Here is a 19,282-nt window from a genome sequence, read left to right as displayed (position 1 = left end):
GTTTGTTGTGTGGTGTTTTTTACGGGGGTCTGTCCTGTGAGAAATGATCTGTAATGTACATTTTCTACATGAGAACCAATCGTTCTATACTAAAGCGCACTGTCTATTTCAGTGTCGATGTCTCTTGTGAAAAAAATCTATTTCCCATAATTCTAATGACCGCCATCTTTTATTCTAATTTGACCCTGAAATATAACGTAAACTCAATGCTTGCAGTTTTCCATGAGAACAAATCTTATCGCATAGTTCAGTGTCTATTTCACTGTTAAATATCTTGTGAGAAAATATATTTCCCATATTTCTTACGACCGCCATCTTTTATTCTAATTTGACCCTAAAACCCAAACGTAAGTCTCGATGCTTGTAGTTTAACTATAGTTCATTTTCACACAAATTCCTCACGTTCCGCGCTTTGTGTGAATCAACGTCCTTAAAACCATTCAAAACTTTTAATTTTCCGTTCGAAGTATTAAAAAAACATGAAATTTTCTCATATCAATCTTGGTTTATCATTGATATCATGAATGCAATATTCGCTCCATTTTCAGCACTATGATATCACCAAACAATTTCCTTACCTTCGTTTATTCTTATTCCGTAATTGGATTTTTAGAATCTAATTTCTCCATTCACTTCCTGCTCTGTATAGAATTTTATTTCAGGATAAATTACATTGAAAAGAACGAAGCAAGTTGACACAATATATACTTCGAAAATAAGCCGGGCAATTTAAACGATTATATTCTGACTTACAGAAATATGACAAAGAAACATGATTCCGAGATCCTTCATTATTTTCGGAAATTATTTCATGTATAGGGGAATATTCAAGCATTTATGAAGCATTTTTAGAGGTTTAAATGAATTCAAAAAATTCTATGATTTTTGTTTGTATGGGGGGTATAAGGATTTCTTTTTTAATAAAAGAAAAGAAGAATCTTCGATGCCTAATTTCTCAAATCACCGCACAATGACGGATAGACGCCGCCTTTTGTCGGAATTAGGCAGACTAAATAAATGGCCCGTTACGAAACAAAACCGATTTAGATTTATGAGAACAGACAATAATAATTCATCAACTCGTAGCCTCGAATGCGAGACGAAATGAAATCAATTTCTGTTTGATTTTGACGACGCGATCGTGACCGGAGTTAAAATGAGCAGTTTTAATACGATCAAATCTCTATCATTACCACGCGTGCGCACACATAATTACGATAATTAAAGCCGTTATCGTGTCATTCGCGGTCTCATCCATTTCAAAATCTCGTCACCAAGGTGATAATTAGTTTACAATATAAACGGTTATGTAAATCGCATCGATCATATCGACATTGTTGTACTGTCGCCCGGGTTACGATGACGTCAGTATGCGCGCGCCTCACGTGTTTTGGTAGAATTCGACACCTGTAGCTGTTGATGCTGCTGCTGCTGCTGCTGCTGCTGCTGCTGCTGCTGCTACTGCTGGAATACGAGCAGATTATGTCTGACTTCGGCGACGAGTAGGAGAAAAAATCGGGTAAAAATATAATCTACATATCTCGATTTGCTTCTTAACTGAATCCTATGAAATAGTCACGATCGGGGGAGGAATTCCGTAGACTGGAGTTGGAGTTGTATGAATCATTCTGGGGTCTAAATCCCGAAAGAATGGTTGAAATTACCGCTATAAATACCACAATAGATACCATTAATTCACTATTATGTTTGTTTTGAGTAACTTTTGAGCAACTCAGGTCCAGTTCCATAGCGTTCACTCTTTTAGATTCCTTAGAAAGAATAGGTCATTGTTAATCAGTAAACTCCGATCTCAAATCTTATGATGCATTTCTAGTTCTGCAGTTACTCAAAAGTTGGTTATGGTCTGTCAGCAGTGGATAGTTTGAGACAGAGCGCGGTTGATTTTTGTAATAAATCAATTTCTTTTTTGTGATTATAGAAACAATAACAATCTCCAAAACTCATTGAAATAATATAAGTTCACATAATATCGTATTGTTTTATTGCTGAGAAAATTGGAACAAAAGAGACTGGTACCAACAGACATAGCAGCAGACCACAGATACTTAGTACCATCAGACCACGGATAGTAGGTACCATCAGACCACAGATGGGTACCCGATCAGACCACGGATAGTAGGTACCATCAGACCACAGATGGGTACCCGATCAGACCACGGATAGTAGGTACCATCAAACCACAGATGGGTACCCGATCAGACCACGGATAGTAGGTACCATCAGACCACAGATGGGTACCCGATCAGACCACGGATAGTAGGTACCATCAGACCACAGATGGGTACCCGATCAGACCACGGATAGTAGGTACCATCAGACCACAGATGGGTACCCGATGAGACCACGGATAGTAGGTACCATCAGACCACAGATGGGTACCCGATGAGACCACGGATAGTAGGTACCATCAGACCACGGATCATCAGGTACACACGGAGTGATAGCAGGTACTATAGCAGTTACCACCAGACATTGATCGATTTTTTAACGTGATTTATGTACCTGTTATGACCAGACAGTTATTTTGAATATTTTGAATTGTTTAGAATTAACGGGGACCCGTATAACGTCGCCGCCACTGCCGCCGCTGCTGCTGCTGCTGCTGGTGCGGGCGACCAGTCACGTGTTACAATGCGGTGCCACGTGCTCACAGACTAGCACGAGTTACAGCATTATATTTAAATGTCTTTATTATTAGTTTTTTAGATGGCTCTTTATAAATCCCTTTCTTCTTTTCCATTCATCGTCGATGTGTGGTTTTTTTTTCAGTCTGTGATCGTCGTGTGGGTTTATCGTAGCCATGCGACGTTCAATAATAATACAGACGGTTGGAAAAACGGTTCCTGTTGTTGTTTTTTTTGAAAACGATGATAAATCGTTAATTCTATTGATCGCTTCTTCTGAGAAATAAATGATGGGAAATTCATTCAAATCTATGTACGTTTGTGTTATTGAACGTAACCAAATCATGGGAAAATAATACAATACTAGATTTAGCAGATGCGCGCCGCGGCTTCAGGTGTTGATACCGAGGTAGTTCCCGGCGCCGCTGAGTTTGACTTTTTCCCTATATTTCGCACCCAAGTCTGGAACTTTGGGTTTCACCAATTCATTTATTCATCAATCAATCTAATTCTTTCATTCGAACTCGTAGTGGAGACACCGACGCCGTCTATCGGATTTTCTTCGAACTAATATTCGAGCGACGCGCTTCAATCCGCCGGTCGTTCGCGTTCAGCCAAGGAACTCGTGCGCCATCTAACGGGTTAAGTAGGTAAACGTATTACTCGCTTGCCGCAACTCTAAAGAGCTGTGGTTTTTTGTTTCCGTTTGGTTTTGTTAAATATTTGATAAGCGAAAACGTCCAGCAATTCGAACATAGTCAGCACGCTAGCTCCAACAAACAGACCCATAGAACCGCCTATATCACCTAGAAATAGAAACAATGAGACTCTGAAATTAGAAAATCAATAATTATCGATTGAATGATGAAAAATCGTTCGAATTTCCTAACTGATAATTATCTTCTACAGGAATTTAGTAATGTCTTCAAATTGAAAATAATGGACATGGAATGCAAGCTGGGGGTGTGAAAGAAAATAGTAGGCAAGGAAGGAACAGGGTGGGTAGGTAAGAACAGGGTGGATATGTAAGAACAGGGTGGATAGGTGGAGGGGATGAAGGATGGTGGATATGAAGAGAATTAAACAGGGTGGAATAGCGGATAGCGGTAATGTTTTAGTAATGTCTTTACAAAGAGAACTCTGGGTGGACGGGTGGATAGGTGGAGAGTTGAACTGAGTGGAAGGGGGTGGATAGGTGGAAGATCGTGTGTGTAAACTCACATAATAATGCGTATGCGTCGTAGGCCGCTTGTTGTTGAATCAATTCATAACTTAATTTCTGATAGAATATATCTACTTGCAGCAGGTTTTCCCTACAGAGTTAGAAAAAACAAACAGTATCAAAGTTCAACAACATCCGAACGCGAAATTGAACAAGGATAAACAGCATGCTCGTAGATTATCAAGAAAAGATGGCCGCACCAAACATCTATTACAATTTAAATCAGCCATCTTGGATAATGATTTAACAATGCAAGATTCGGCGAAAATGTGTTGCGCTTAGCAACTGAACCTGCGGGTCTCTCGCAAGATCTTACGTGATCCAAGATGGCCGCCGCTCTTAAATATTGATGTAACCTGGGATATATAAAAAGCAAAAAGCGCCACCTTTGGTTATTGTAATAATTTAGCCGAACTTTTAAGAAGTCGTCGATTTTTTGTCGCACCCTTTTAATCACGACATAATGTGATAATTTCGAAGAAAAAAAACGATTTTCTGCAGGGTTTGTTTTCGAAATTCAAATATCTTTATCTATTACCTATAGAATGTAGACCCTATTTTATTTTCAGCCAAATATTCTCGGTGATGGTCCCTCATGTAGGTCAGAGCCGTTTTAAACGCGTTTCCATGATTGGCTAATAACGCGTTCAAATCGAAACCGTTGTCAAGGTCGCTGAACTGCGACAATACCGACCGTTTCAACAGTTCGAAATCTTGTTTTACCCACAATACACGATCAGCAGCAGCTGACCGGAAATACGTCATAGAATCGGTATCGCTCATGGCCGATTGTAAAATCGATAAACTGATATTGAGAAGTTTGTCACAGTTTTCGGACAAAGTTTGAGATTTGGATCGGATCAGTTGAAAGAGATTCTCAAGGCCGATCACAAAACTATCAACTTCCTTCGACGTTGTGTGACGCGCTATAACCGACCAGCCGATATAGGGGTCGCTCTTATACGCCATCAAGGTCTCTTTTAGTCTCGTAAATACTGGCCAGACGCTATTTTTAGTTTCGTTAATTTCCGTTAGTAAAATTTGAATATCGGCCTCGATTTGATGATGGAGTTTTTTGAAGTTGACTCGTCGTTCGACGATCGATTTAAGTTTCAAGTCTAATACTTTAGTCGGATATCGATATACGTCATGCAGTAAAGCGTCTCTGTCTTTGTTAAACTCGTCTGATAACACCGAAATCTTGCCGTGTATTTCTCTAACTCGACTCGTGTTGACGACGCCATATTTGTAGGCGTGGTCAGTAATTTGACCTAGTTCCCGGTAGCTGTCAATCATCTCGCCCAGACGATCTATAGACTCTCGAACGCGATTCGATATCACGTGGTTCCGGTTCACCGACGCGTTTAACGTCGTTTCCGGTATGGCAGCCGTAACCATAGCGACCGATACGCCCTCTATATTTGATTTCGCTAACGGTTTACCCGTCGTAAACGTCTCGTAGGCCGATTGAGCATTTCTACGCGCTTCAGACGCCACCTTACGGCGAGATTTGATAGTAGTGTCCAATTCGAATTTTAACATATCCCGGTGATAACCGTTTATACCGGATTCGATCAGTTTTTTCATGTAGGTGTCGGTGCGGTATTCGAATTCGGAATTACCCAGCGTCACCTGCGCGAACGAGCCCCTATCGATACTCAACACGCCTCGATAGAACAGACGATCACAGATATCCCGCTGTAGTCTCACTATATCGTTCCAGTCGTCGAACTTGACGTCCAGGTTCGACACCGTTTTCTTCACACGTCCCGCGTACCGCCGCAGTTTGCGCACCATTTCCACGAACAGTATCCGATAAACGACGCCGCCTGCGGCAAGTAAGTTTTCGATACGTTCGATATCTTTTTTCGCGTATTTAGTGATAACGGCGCTTTTGATGTCACGTGCTCTGGTGAATTTGTCCAGTAATCCAGACGTGTTCACGAATCGTTTTAGTTTATCGACGTCCAGGTAGGAGGTGCTGCTGTATGAAAAACTAGGTTCATATATCGTCATCGAACACGGCACCGGACAGCGACACCTGGTGTGTTCCGACCGAGTGAATTCATCTGAATATATAGAAAATATTATGAAAATATTTGTTTTTTAATTATTCGTAAAATGATATGATATTATTAGACCACAAGATTGGTTTCTAAGTTGTTAGATTGATTATAGAACCAAATAAATTAGTTTAGACTGGTCTAAGTTGGTCGATTGACATAGAACCAAAATGAGCCTAAACTGGTTGTTACATTGGTTATAGAACCAACATTAGCTTAGACTAGTCTTCTTACCTTTAGCTTTTGAACCGCATTCAAATTGTTCACGTAAAGTACATTGTCTGGGAAAACCTGCAGGAAAATGAGAATCATACACATTTAAATCATCCAATCATGTTTATGGTTCTGGACGCAGTTCCACAGTTCTGAACCCAGTTCCACAGTTCAGGACCCAGTTCCACAGTTCAGGACCCAGTTCCACATTTCTGGACCCAGTTCCACAGTTCAGGACCCAGTTCCACAGTTCTGGACCCAGTTCCACAGTTCAGGACCCAGTTCCACAGTTCAGGACCCAGTTCCACATTTCTGGACCCAGTTCCACAGTTCAGGACCCAGTTCCACAGTTCTGGACCCAGTTCCACATTTCTGGACCCAGTTCCACAGTTCAGGACGTCGCAGTAGTGACTTAATTAAGATTGACTAAAATCGATCTGATGAATTTCACAGAGATTTCGTAATGATGAACTAAAGATTCAACTGTGGAGTTAACTGTAAGGTCACGACAGGTGCTGGAGCCGGGTCCGGCTGGTGGTGTAATACTGACAGGTGCTGGAGCCGGGTCCGGCTGGTGGTGTAATACTGACAGGTGCCGGAGCCGGGTCCGGCTGGTGGTGTAATACTGACAGGTGCTGGAGCCGGGTCCGGCTGGTGGTGTAATACTGACAGGTGCCGGAGCCGGGTCCGGCTGGTGGTGTAATACTAACCGTGTTTATGAGGCATGAACGACAGACGACAGCCGCAAACCTGTTCATACACGCTCATCATGCACGACATTTTACACCCGCTATCCGAATATTTCTCGTAGTAGAAACTTCTACTTTGAGTGTGGTTACAAATACCGTACGGTTCACCTAGATGGGTCATCTAAAACAGCAAACAATATCATCAATTCCCCCTATGACGTCATCGAATTACTCTTCAAATAGAATATGGTTCCCAACATGAAATCCACCTATGACATCATCAGATTGAGCCGACCCACCGCCCATAAATCCCCCTATGACATCATCGCATTGAGCCGACCCACCGCCCATAAATACCCCTATGACATCATGATCATATCGAGTCTTCCTCTAGAGACCTTGAAAATGCCAACCACCCCTATGACGTCATAGTAAATTACCCTTCAAGAAAATACGTCTGCCGATAATATGAGGTCCATTCGTAACGTCATAGAACTGCCCGGTTAGAATATGGCTGCCAATCATAAAATCCCCCTATGACATCATCTAATCAGCTACTAATGATTATATCAGACCCTTCTATCAAAGATGGCTACCCTCTAATGGATGCCTCTCAATGACGTCATCTCAAATTGCCTTTCGATTTTTTTTCCAGAAAAAATGTCTACATCCATAAATCAGCAATTAATGCATGGATTACGGAGTCAATGATTGATGGAATCAGCGAAAGCATTACGTGTAGTAGCGGTCTTTGTACAAATATTTGTCAGTACTGTTTACTGGAACTCTATGAGTGTGGAATGAACACATTGAATGAGTGAATGAATCTAGCGTCGGGAATTCATTCTCGTGATTGAGTTTAGTAACTGGAATTACATGAATCTGAAAGTGTTTGATGAAATTCGTTGTTGAACGCGAAAAGTGTGGTTTAATCATGGAAGTCCACGGTTTAATGAAAGCTTTTAGAAATCATCACTTTTCATTTCATTATAGATCAATTAGAACTGACTGAGCGTGGACTGATCTATTCAACCACTCATCAGCAGCAGCGGCAGCAGCAGCAGCAGCAGCAGCAGCAGCAGCGGCGGCGGCGGCAGCAGCAGCAGCAGCAACTCGCCCTGTCCCTGTCCCTGTCCTCACTCTGTCCCTGTCCCTCTCCAGGCTCTGCCCCACCTCTCCCCCTCCTCCCTCTCCCTCCCTGTCTCTGTCTCTCTCCCACTTTCCCTCTCCCACACCCCCTCTCTCCTTGTCCCTCTCTTGGCTCTCTCTCTTCCTCTCTCTCACCCTCCTCCCTCTCCCTTTCTATCCCCTTTCCCCCTCTCCTTCCCCCTCCTCTCCCCCTCTCCTTTCCCTCTCAATACTTACCACTAGTAATTTAATACCGATATAAGTATGAGTGGCCGTCGATAAACCTTGACCTAGTTCATACACTAACGGCACTTCTTTTTTATCGTGTAGTAATACTTTAAGTCCAGCGGAGTCATGCGGTCCATACATGTATTCATACTGCTCCACATTTACCACCAATCTCAGACCATGCTCCGTACCTATGAGATCAGAACAATTATGTTTATTAGAAAAATTATTGTTTATTTGAATTTAAAAACAGAATACAACCCCCACACTTATAATAAGAGAACAGCCTTTGAAATGTCTCGATGAGCTATAAATGTTCATTCAACATTTCGACTATATCCTAATAGTCATCTTCAGGAATACTGATGTTGTCCTCATTATAACCGAAACACTCTGAGTCCGTGTTGTAAAGATGATATAAAATCCCTGCACACTAAGGATAAAAAGTTAGTGTAGTTTATTCAACATTTCGACTATATCCTAATAGCCATCTTCAGGAATACTGAATTCCTTGAGCTAGTTTAGTTTATTCAACGTTTCGACTATATCCTAATAGTCATCTTCAGGAATACTGTATTCCTTGAGCTAGTGTAGTTTATTCAACGTTTCGACTTTACCCTAATAGTCATCATCAGGAATACTGTATTCCTTGAGCTAGTGTAGTTTATTCAACGTTTCGACTTTATCCTAATAGTCATCTTCAGGAATACTGTATTCCTTGAGCTAGTGTAGTTTATTCAACGTTTCTACTTTATGATAATTAGTAATCTCCACAAGAATTCATCTGTTGATGTAACTATTAGCTGAACACTGGATTCACAGAGTGTTTCATCAATGGTTACGATATATGTTTATGTATAAACACGTCAAATTCCTAACTATGACAAATGACGACACGAGTCTCGTGGGAACTGTCACATTTAGACAGCTACAGTAGCGGCAGCAGTCACTGTCTGACTGATGCGCGTCGATCGACGTGTAAAGATAATTTGTGCCGTTAATTAAGAATCCTTTTACCGCCTCATATACCTCTCCTTCGTCTCTCTATCAGAGTACAAACCACGACGGGCTAATTCTGTTCCCGGATTACTTTGTTTCGCTGTTCCCAGACATTTACTCCTGCACAGTGAAGATTCGCTTATAATTTAGACCAGTCTAAACTCATTTTGGTTCTATAACCAATATAACAATTTAGACCTGTCTAAACTCATTTTTGGTTCTAAGAATGATTTAAGACAAGTCTAAGCTAATTTTGGTTCCACAACCAATCTAACATCCAAATTTCGGTTCTAAAAACTTAAGACTAGTATTAACTATCAATCTAACCATTTAAGACAGGTCCATTCGCACAGTCGTAACTTAAGTCCGAAAGTAATCTGAAATGTTAAACTAGTATTAAGTTTTAAGATTGGTTGTACTGGCGAAGTTGGTCTAAGACTGGTCTTAAGTCAAAGCCGTGACTGCAACCGGCCACACAGTGAACGGTTCTTGATTTTGTGGCAAATCTAACAACAACATTTAGACCAACAGCCACACGATTTAGAAAGTTTTTCGAATTGAAATCAATGAGCTTTTGCGGGTTCCAGAATTACCAGCCCAATGCACTGAGATACATGTATGTGGGCTCCCAAGTGGGCTACCATGACCTCAACTTAATGCGAGTCAATGTCAATTTGTGTTTATTTGATAAAAGCGACTCTTGCGCAGATGAAGGGGCCGGGTCCCTGCTGTAGCTGATTCTGATTAAACCTCTAGCTAAACAAACACACACAAAATAGCTTTCAGGATAATTCCCGGGATTAATCCCGAGGTAATTCCCGGGATTAATCCCTAACCAGTACTTACCGGCCTCGGTAACGAGTAACGGTGATGTTTGTTGGATGTTGTTGTTGAACGAGTAACACAATCCGTGATCGGTAAAGATCGGTGTGAAATTCGCGGCACCACAAGGTTGACCATTCCATGAGCAGCTAGTGAGACAGAGAAAACAGAGTTCATCGCAATTAAATCAATCGAAATAGAATTTAAACCTGCTACCTCCGAGGAGAGAATTTGTAGCCGTTTTTGACGACCCATAAATATTTTGATTTGCCTTTTTCTGAATAAAACTCAAAGACTTTTTACTGCTTTAATCTTATAAACTTCTCTCGCATTAGAAGACCATTTTTTTGTTTACTTAAAATGCTGCTGCAAAATGCATCAAACCCATCTGCAAATTTTAAGGGCGTTGCATTTAAAAACTATTGTTTGCCTACTTCATATATGCCATTTCATATGAGCTAAAAACATGCCCTTGGAACGTCAAAAGACCTACATAAGTTGTCTGTTAAAAATCCTATCATGTTAGTGAAGTACATTTGATTATTGACAATGTTAGGACAAAGTGTTCCGATTGTAAATTAGTTTTTATTTAAATTGCAGGTCGCTGACTGTCGGATGATAAGGTTTAAGATATGATTTTTTAGTCGATGGTTTTAGCATGGTTTAAAGTGTTTGAACCACGGACTGTAGTCTCCACTCACCGCCCGTCCCAGACACAATGCGTGACGCGCACCGATCTGAAAGCGGAATTTTACCATAGATTTAAAAATCCGAATATATCAGCACAATAACTACCGGGTATAAAAACAGCTAACTCAGTCAAACTCCAACCCACCGCACCAGCTGCTCGATCACATTAACGCCGGAAAACTGCAAGAGTTGGCTACAGTCAAATTTCTTATTGAACTCATCAACAGTAAGTTGTTTACTCAAGTCATATCTATTTTTCAGCACCAATTTACGCATGAATTTCCAATTCAATTTCCTTAATGTAACCCGTCCCGGGAACTCATCACATCATTACTGAAGTCATCTCTATTTTTAAGTCTCAATTTGTATTTCTAATTCTATTCACTAAGTGTAAGTCATAATTTGGATAAGTCGTCACATTACTGAAGTCATCTCTATTTTTGAGCCTCAATTCTTTATTTCTAATTCGATTTACTAAGTTAAAATTCAGTCATTTGGAAAAATCAGCAACATAATAATCATGCAGTCAGTATAAACCTGTCCATAGGGACCACAGTCTGTTTGCTATGGACGCGAACAAGGTGTAAAATGCAGTGCAAGAGTTGAAGTCGGTTGTTGAGTCTGGTGGTCATTATGGGCATTATGGGCTAACAGTGTGAAACCGAGGTGCAAATTACCATTACTGTAGCGTCTGAATATGCTGTTCTATGTGTCAATTGTCCCTCTCTCTCTCTTGCTCAGGTCATAGCGCTCTACAGGATAGCGTGAACACGTCTGAACTGAAATATATCACAAGATGTTATAAAGGGCTATATATACTCCATATTATATAACTACAATCGATATTATCACAATACAGTACACTATATATACAATATATATATATTTTTATATTTATCATATGCCAGTGTTTTTATATTATACCAGACTAGTGACCTAGTGTTACAAGACTTTGTCTGCGCATGTCAATTACCATGAATATTTAATGACGTGACAGCCCGTCATGACTGGTGGTTGACACCAACTCGGGGTAGAAATTTATTGGTTTCAACTTTACCGCAGTAAGAGACAGAGTCTACTGTATTTCACAAACTCTTACTCAGTATTTGACACCAACTCGGGGTAGAATTTTACCAGTCTCAACTTTACCGCAGTAAGAGACAGAGTCTATACTGTATTTCACAAACTCTTACTCAGTATTTGACACCAACTCGGGGTAGAATTTTACCGGTCTCAACTTTACCGCAGTAAGAGACAGAGCCTATTTTATTTCACAAACTCTTACTTATTGACACCGACTCGGGGTACAATTTTGCCTCTCAATTCCCAGCGATGAGGAGAACTTCCTCCCTGTGCGACCAATAAAAATGATTCATTATTTATTGATTACGTTTTTCTTACAGAGATCAATAAAAACATGTCGGCAACCGGAAGTGACGATGTTGCATTTATCGACAGAATACACGATGAATTTCTGAGCGCGAAGGACCCACAACAATTGACAAACGCGTACGATAAACTAACAGCTGAGGTTTACGAGAAGGTAAAATCAACATCAACAGCGCAGAAGTCGGAAATATTTACTGTATTAGACAAATAGTCAGTCAGTCGATGTTCGGCCGCGGACGAGATTGAATTCAGGATGAAAAATACACACAATTATAGCCTAATGTCGAACTAACTATTACTACCCGCACAATAACCCCCTTCCCCCATCCCTGCGCCCTCCTTCCGCCCTTCTACTCAAATTGGTTCTTGTCATCTGTATTTATCAGTATCTGATATATCACCTTGTATCTCTCTCTCTCTATCTCTCTCTCCCTCTCCCCCTCTCTCTCTCTCTCTCTCTCTCTCTCTCTCTCTCTCTCTCTCTCTCTCTCTCTCTCTCTCTCTCTCTCTCTCTCTCTCTCTCTCTCTCTCTCTCTCTCTCCCTCCCTCCCTCCCTCCCTCCCTCCCTCCCTCCCTCCCTCCCTCCCTCTCTCTCTCTCTCTTTCTCGAATCTTGAATGACCTAAATGAGCTTGGTCCAGAAATAAGGGGAAACCCATTGATCTGGTACGTATATCACTCTCATGTTGAATGTGTTTATTTATTCACAGGGACTTCAATCGATAAAATGTCAGGCCACAGAATCACTAGCAGTGATAATCCGTAACCACGTGACCGATGATGGAGCCAACTTCCTGGATGTGGGCGCCGGAACTGGTCTAGTGGCTAAAGAGGTACGTGACGTCACTGATCGACCTACGACCAATCATCTCAAGATTGGGATGATCGCTCGACTCAGCGACCAACAACCAGGATACTGCTTCAGTTTCATGAACAACGGTTAAAGTTTGAATCGATGTGACGTAACCAATTTAGAAACTTTAGTGAAACTGGATCGAGCCTTTTTCCGCTATGGGAAAATGAATTTTCAGATAATTCAAATTCTAAAGTTTTTTTAGCGTAAAACTTTTCCACATTTAAAACACGAAATACGTCACAGCAACAAAGCTGGAAATTTGAGTTAAATTTTTTCGTGAAACTGGACCCAGTGGAAAATTTCAATTATTGACAAACTCAAGGTTGCAGTGGTGACGATCATGAACGGTTTACGATAGAATTTACTAGCGAATATTTCTGATGGCAAATTGAAAAAAAATCTGAAAATAAATCCAAAGAATCAGTAATTAATTAAACTAACAATAATTCAGTTTTAATTTAATAATCATTAATAGTCAGTTGGATATATATTTAGTATTTTGCTCTCTCAAATTCTCGCAGCTCCGTAAAGTTGGATTCCGAGGTGAATTCGACAGCATCGAGCCGTCTGAAGGTTTATCTGCACACGCCATGAAACAAAACCTGTACCGACGATATTACCCAGAATACATCACTGATACTCAACAATGCTCCATCCGGTCAGGTGCGTGAATCCAGGCGGTCGTCTTAAGATATTTGAATATTTTAGAAAAGTTGACGAAGATTGAAATCAGGCCCTAGATGAGTAAAAATCAGGACTTATCTCGATCGGTTGTTGCTAGAATTTGATTCCATAGCTAGAATTAGTTAAATTTGAACAACCATCCCCCAAAAAAATAAGTCAGTTTTGAATTATCGATATAAAAGTGGGCAAGGGCAAAGAAAACTAATTCAGATCATATCAAAGCACAGAGGCCCATATTAGAAGTTTGGGGGGGGGGGGGGGTTTGTGGTAACAGAAATATCATGTTTTCTTGTTTTTATTTCCGGTTATAGAGTCGTATGATAATATCACATCAGCAGGAGCGATCGTACCGGGACATATTAAATACCAGGCTATCACTGAACTATTCAGACTCGTCAAAACAGGTGCGTGAAAATATTCTATAGAGCTTCAAAATGGTGCAGGGTACAGACAGCAGATTGTCTGAGAGGGTGCAGGGTACAGACAGCAGATTGTCTGAGAGGGCGCAGTGTACAGACAGCAGATTGTCTGAGAGGGTGCAGGGTACAGACAGCAGATTGTCTGAGAGGGCGCAGTGTACAGACAGCAGATTGTCTGAGAGGGTGCAGGGTACAGACAGCAGATTGTCTGAGAGGGTGCAGGGTACAGACAGCAGATTGTCTGAGGGGTGCAGGGTACAGACAGCAGATTGTCTGAGAGGGCGCAGTGTACAGACAGCAGATTGTCTGAGAGGGTGCAGGGTACAGACAGCAGATTGTCTGAGAGGGCGCAGTGTACAGACAGCAGATTGTCTGAGAGGGTGCAGGGTACAGACAGCAGATTGTCTGAGGTGGTGCAGGGTACAGACAGCAGATTGTCTGAGGGGTGCAGGATACAGACAGCAGATTGTCTGAGGGGTGCAGTGTACAGACAGCAGATTGTCTGAGGGGTGCAGTGTACAGACAGCAGATTGTCTGAGGGGTGCAGGGTACAGACAGCAGATTGTCTGAGGGGGTGCAGTGTATAGACAGCAGATTGTCTGAGAGGCTTCAAACAGCAGTTGCTCAATATTTGGTCCTATTTAACCAGCGGAAAGTTGACAATTTGAGTCTATTGTTGTCTGATTGTCCTTAACCAAGTTTTCAGCAGAATGTCTGCAAGAATGCAGGTTACCCGCACAGTTGCCCCTGGTATTTATCCATGTCTGATAACAACGCCATTCATTGCTGTTGATGATATATGCGTGTATATATGTTTTACAGGAGGTCACGTGTTTATCTGTCTCCGGAAGGATTATCTCGAGACCGAGGATTTTCGCGGATTTCCAGAATTCGTCGATAAACTGAAAACTGACGGAATTTGCGAATTTAAACAAATCGAGATACCCGTCTACTATCTCGACTATACCGGTTTGGTTTTCGTATTCAAGAAATTGAGATAAAATTGAGATAAATTGAAAAAAAACAAGAATAAAAAAAAATCTAATTCATAAAAGTACTATACTGTTTTATTAAATAAAATATGTTTAAAATTGTGTTTTTATTTGTGAGTGTGAGTTCAAGTTTGAGTTTGAGTTTGAGTTTGGCGAACTCGAAAGATTCCGGAGCAGAACTATTCATTTGTCGTGGTTTCAAGTTGAGTTCCTGATGCAAATTACGTTCTAGAAGATTTATTGCATTCAGACGTAGTTTCAAGGGGGACCAGTTGCACAGTCGTGACTTAAGTCCAAAAGTGGTCTTAAATCTTAAGTTGTTAGATTGGCTATAGAACTAAGTTGGTCTAAGCCATGACTATGCAACCGGTCCCAGGCAATGAAGATGAAATCCTGAGGAATGGTGCAATGCCTTTTTGTTGGAGATTATCTGCCTTGTATTGTAACAATGCGCCCTTTTCTATATTTTTGGGATTGATAGGGACGACTAACTGTAAAAAATGAAAAAAGGGCACGACATTGACAGCAGTCACCCTGCGCTTCCTAGTCATGTTTAACCGGAGACGACATTTAAACTCTGCTGGGGGTCTCATAAATATCATATACATAGTAGAACTTTAATAACCAATAAACGTCTAATATATGAATATCATGATATCTCATGAATTTCAGCGTGATATTCTCGAAAATCTCGATGGATGTCTGAGTAATCGATGTTTAGGGGATTAAATCGTGTCAGCGACAAAATGAGAATTCGATTCGGAATTAAGCGCGAGTGGATAAATGCGAGTTACACGCGATTACTGAATAATTGCAGCCTCATATTACAGCCTTGCTTAACCCCCTCTCCGCGCGCGAGGTCAGCCTTTCGGAAACAGAGATTGTAGGAAATCTCACGATAAGTCCAAAACGAGATGTATATCAAATTAATTATCGAGTGACCCCCATAAAACAATAATAGCCGTTCATCAGTTACTGCAGATAAAAAACATTTTTTGCATCAGGCCACATGATATTGTTTACATATATATTAAACAGGTGATTTTTGGACTTATTTTAGAATTTTCTACATTTTGAATCGTGTAAGCGATCGTTAACTGCACACTAGCGCGCCTAGCGGATCCTCGCGTGCCAGTGTGTGCACTTCCTAGAATACTCTGTTTCAGAATGCAGTAAAATCGACGTGTTGATCGCATGTGACGCTTCCGGTAGTATCTCGGCTTCTGATTGGTCAGTTATGATGAAGATGGTCACAGAAACCTTGTTATTATATAGTTTTTATGAATATGCGATGAGGCGACGACCAATCAGATTCGAGTTCTTCTTACCTGACTATCATATCCTCCTTCCGGTGCCCGGTCTGTTCCAGAATTTGCTGCATAGTTAAATTAGCAGTTGATGACGTTACATTCAACGTTCCAGACATGTAGAACTGTTCCAGCGCACGGTAATACCCTAAACGGGTTGATTCGGTTACCCTGGAAACAGACACGTACATTTCAACCGATAGCCCGGTTTAATTAGAAAAAAACCCACATATCTGGCTGCAGGAATTTGAGTCGTTCAAATTGACACATCACGAGTGATTCATCAATTATGGATTATTATATAATTGAATTTGATGGTTCCGGTGTTTGTTTGGTGACAAGTCGCCGTGTTTTGAGAAAGTGTCCCTCAATCTCGTCGAGATAATCTGCTAGTTTGATACTGTGCACGTGACTGTGAAGTCATATTCTAATTCAGTACAACTATAGATAGTAATGGACTAAATCAAGGTTCATTGGTACCGATATTACAAAATCAGTTTGCGGGCCCGGGGGCTGTTTTCTGTGCTGATGCCCTTCAGAGAAATTACCTTATTATTAGCTATTTTCAGTTGTTCAGTTTTTCAACGCCATATTTCAAAGAAAAGGTACATTTTGAATGTATGAGATGATGATAAAGAAGTGCTCGGAATGATTTCAAGAATTCCTTGTTGATGACCAGCAGAGTTACCCCCCATCTCTCCCTTAAAAATACTGGATTCGTATTATCATGTTTTTTTCTCAAATTTGTCAATTATTCTTATCTATGTACAAAATGAAATAATTCTAAAACCGAGAATTTATCTATTCAAAAATTCTAAAATATAAATTACACGAAGTTTCGATTTCTAAAATTCTTTTAATTTGTACATAGTGGGTTTTTATCTTACAATAAAGAGTCATTTTGAATTGAATTGAATTGAATTATTTTTCTTTAAGTTAAGTTGATTTTAAAGTTGAGTACCTGAAACTATTCATATTACAAATAGCCACCACTGGGAACGTAATCGTCGAATTGAAATTGACGTCGACTTTAACAGTGGTCGGCCAGCTGCTGTAGTAAACGACCCGATCGATCACCTGATGCAGCATTATACCCGTTCCGATCAGTATCAAAGCTAACCAAATCAGCCTGAAATTCACAGACAATTAAAAACCCGTTTATTTATTACATTACGATGATATTGCCTCAGGTATGTCTCGCATGATAGAGAAAATTCGATAAGTAATTGTGGAATAAACACAAAAACAAACGACAAGCAAAGAAATATTAAGACAAAATAGAAAGACCAAACATATAATATGATAAGAAATATATATATAAGATTGAAACTCATGTATTCATGAATGAGTTTTAAGTTTCTGGGCTAAAAACAAACACACGTGATTTTTTCTTTTTGCAAGATTTACCAGGACAAAAAATTGTACACCGCCGAGGGCTGAATGCCCCGTGTGAGGCTCGAACTCACGACCTTCAGATTATGAGACTGACGCGCTAACCAACTGCGCTAACGAGGCGGCTGGTCTACGCCCCGGGTTGCGTCCGGGCATTTTTCGCGCGATATCAGACACAAATTTGTCGATAGGGAATTATTTTTAATTACTTACAATACGAATTTTTTTCAAGAAAAAAGTGGCAGGGGAATGGAAAACTGATAAGAGTTGAAAAAATGAAAAATGGCGTCTCTAGGGGGTTCGGTAGTTCGAACGAACCCCCTTTTTGAATTTTCAAACGTCGGTACATGGTCTGCATTTGCTAAACTAGCAAAATAAAATCGATACATGTAAAGTAAATGGGAACCAGTCTACCAGAACACACCTGCCTGCACAAAATGTTCAAACATTTTCGGGGGAGGACCCCCAGAGGACCTACTCCTAAAAACGAACTCCCCAAAAAAATCCTGGGGACGACCATGAGGATAGCAGAAAAAAGATTGAAAGAGAGAAAATTGTGGTGAACCCTCGTCATAAAGTATATTAGCATCAATCTGGATGAGCACTTTTAAAAAATACTTGTAAATATTACTTGTAAATAATTTTGAGATTTCGTTAATTTGATCGCATGATTATCAGAGACTATGAGAATATGATGATATTTTGATATTGAGATATCGATCTTACCTCCTCGATAGATAATCCGTAGTTTGACACACGTATCTGACACCGTGGAATGTAGTATTTTGCGTGAAATTGTAGAGAATAGATTTCCAGTCAGAGTTCATTAATAAAACACGGTCCATAGACCCCTTCCTGTAGCTGCCATCAGCAGCAGCAGCAGCAGCAGCAGCAGCAGCTACAGCAGCTGACGTATGTTTACAATGACCTGTTGTTATTATTGTCGAACACTTTAAACATTTCATTTCGTATCCGTTACTGGTATCCATTATCCTCAATACGTTATCCATATCCGGTTAGTTCAACTACTGATTCGGGATACTGGATATAAACTATCCTGATCCGAGAAGGCACCGGTGGATTCCTGACCCGTTACCACTGCCAGGGAATGAGCGGTGGATTCCTGACCCCGGTAACTATCCCGACTCGGAACACTTAGAATCCATAACAAACTCGGGATTTCAGTCGTTATATTCAATAGATCAATGCATCCAAATTCAATTCCTACAAAATGAAATTCAATCAGTTTATGTTAGAAATTCCACGATGAATTCAGCCGTGTGTATGTGTTTGTAGCGACATAGCCTATTAGTCAACGTCCAGGCGAACTGATTCAGAATACATTCATAGAATATTAACAAAATAATCGGGCGAACTGAGTGAAGTTAAAGCAATTTAAAACGAAGACCAGAAACAATAGTTAATCGTAGTAAGCGATTATCAGTTGTTAATCACTTTTGGTGAAGGATTTAGTGACTACGTTTGAAGGTTCTATCAAGTCAGTCGATAGAGCGTGGAGCTCGAATCCCAATTATAGACTCGTGA

At 40.6% G+C, this 19,282-nt stretch overlaps 2 protein-coding genes and 1 non-coding gene across 3 annotated transcripts; 1 reads left to right on the top strand and 2 right to left on the bottom strand.

The window, feature by feature from the left end:
- Nucleotides 1-3,289: 3,289 nt before the first annotated feature.
- On the bottom strand, nucleotides 3,290-18,747 carry LOC141907110 (degenerin-like protein del-10). Its single transcript, XM_074796679.1, has 10 exons — nucleotides 18,464-18,747; nucleotides 17,307-17,474; nucleotides 16,367-16,516; nucleotides 10,034-10,158; nucleotides 8,198-8,379; nucleotides 6,854-7,013; nucleotides 6,165-6,221; nucleotides 4,406-5,936; nucleotides 3,867-3,958; nucleotides 3,290-3,451 (listed from the first exon to the last, which is right to left on the bottom strand). Exons 1-10 carry the CDS (start codon nucleotides 18,745-18,747, stop codon nucleotides 3,324-3,326), a joined length of 2,877 nt encoding a protein of 958 aa, XP_074652780.1. The 3' UTR covers nucleotides 3,290-3,323.
- On the top strand, nucleotides 10,649-15,093 carry LOC141907145 (methyltransferase-like protein 27). The gene is made up of 6 exons (XM_074796720.1): nucleotides 10,649-10,925; nucleotides 12,103-12,242; nucleotides 12,798-12,920; nucleotides 13,465-13,606; nucleotides 13,939-14,031; nucleotides 14,869-15,093. Exons 2-6 carry the CDS (start codon nucleotides 12,117-12,119, stop codon nucleotides 15,045-15,047), a joined length of 663 nt encoding a protein of 220 aa, XP_074652821.1. The 5' UTR covers nucleotides 10,649-10,925; nucleotides 12,103-12,116; the 3' UTR covers nucleotides 15,048-15,093.
- Trnam-cau (transfer RNA methionine (anticodon CAU)) lies at nucleotides 17,787-17,860 on the bottom strand. The gene has a single exon. It is a non-coding gene; the product is annotated as a tRNA-Met (tRNA).
- Nucleotides 18,748-19,282: the final 535 nt, after the last annotated feature.

This window comes from Tubulanus polymorphus, chromosome 6 (genome assembly GCF_964204645.1).
Source record: "Tubulanus polymorphus chromosome 6, tnTubPoly1.2, whole genome shotgun sequence".
In the NCBI taxonomy this organism is placed as follows: Eukaryota; Metazoa; Nemertea; class Palaeonemertea; order Tubulaniformes; family Tubulanidae; genus Tubulanus; species Tubulanus polymorphus.
The sequence above is the reverse complement of the archived record's forward strand: the minus strand, read 5'-3'. Positions and strand labels throughout refer to the sequence as shown.

Bases quoted from the DNA above. Each gene is read 5' to 3' on its own strand.
- LOC141907145 (XM_074796720.1), top strand. From the start codon at position 12,117: ATGTCGGCAACCGGAAGTGACGATGTTGCATTTATCGACAGAATACAC. The intron at 12,243-12,797 runs GTAAAATCAACA...ATTTATTCACAG, and splicing joins CAGCTGAGGTTTACGAGAAG to GGACTTCAATCGATAAAATG. The intron at 12,921-13,464 runs GTACGTGACGTC...AAATTCTCGCAG, and splicing joins CTGGTCTAGTGGCTAAAGAG to CTCCGTAAAGTTGGATTCCG.
- LOC141907110 (XM_074796679.1), bottom strand. From the start codon at position 18,747: ATGGATAACGTATTGAGGATAATGGATACCAGTAACGGATACGAAATG. The intron at 7,014-8,197 runs GTAAGTATTGAG...TTGCTGTTTTAG, and splicing joins TCGGTATTAAATTACTAGTG to ATGACCCATCTAGGTGAACC. The intron at 6,222-6,853 runs GTTAGTATTACA...ATTTTCCTGCAG, and splicing joins GTTCATGCCTCATAAACACG to GTTTTCCCAGACAATGTACT.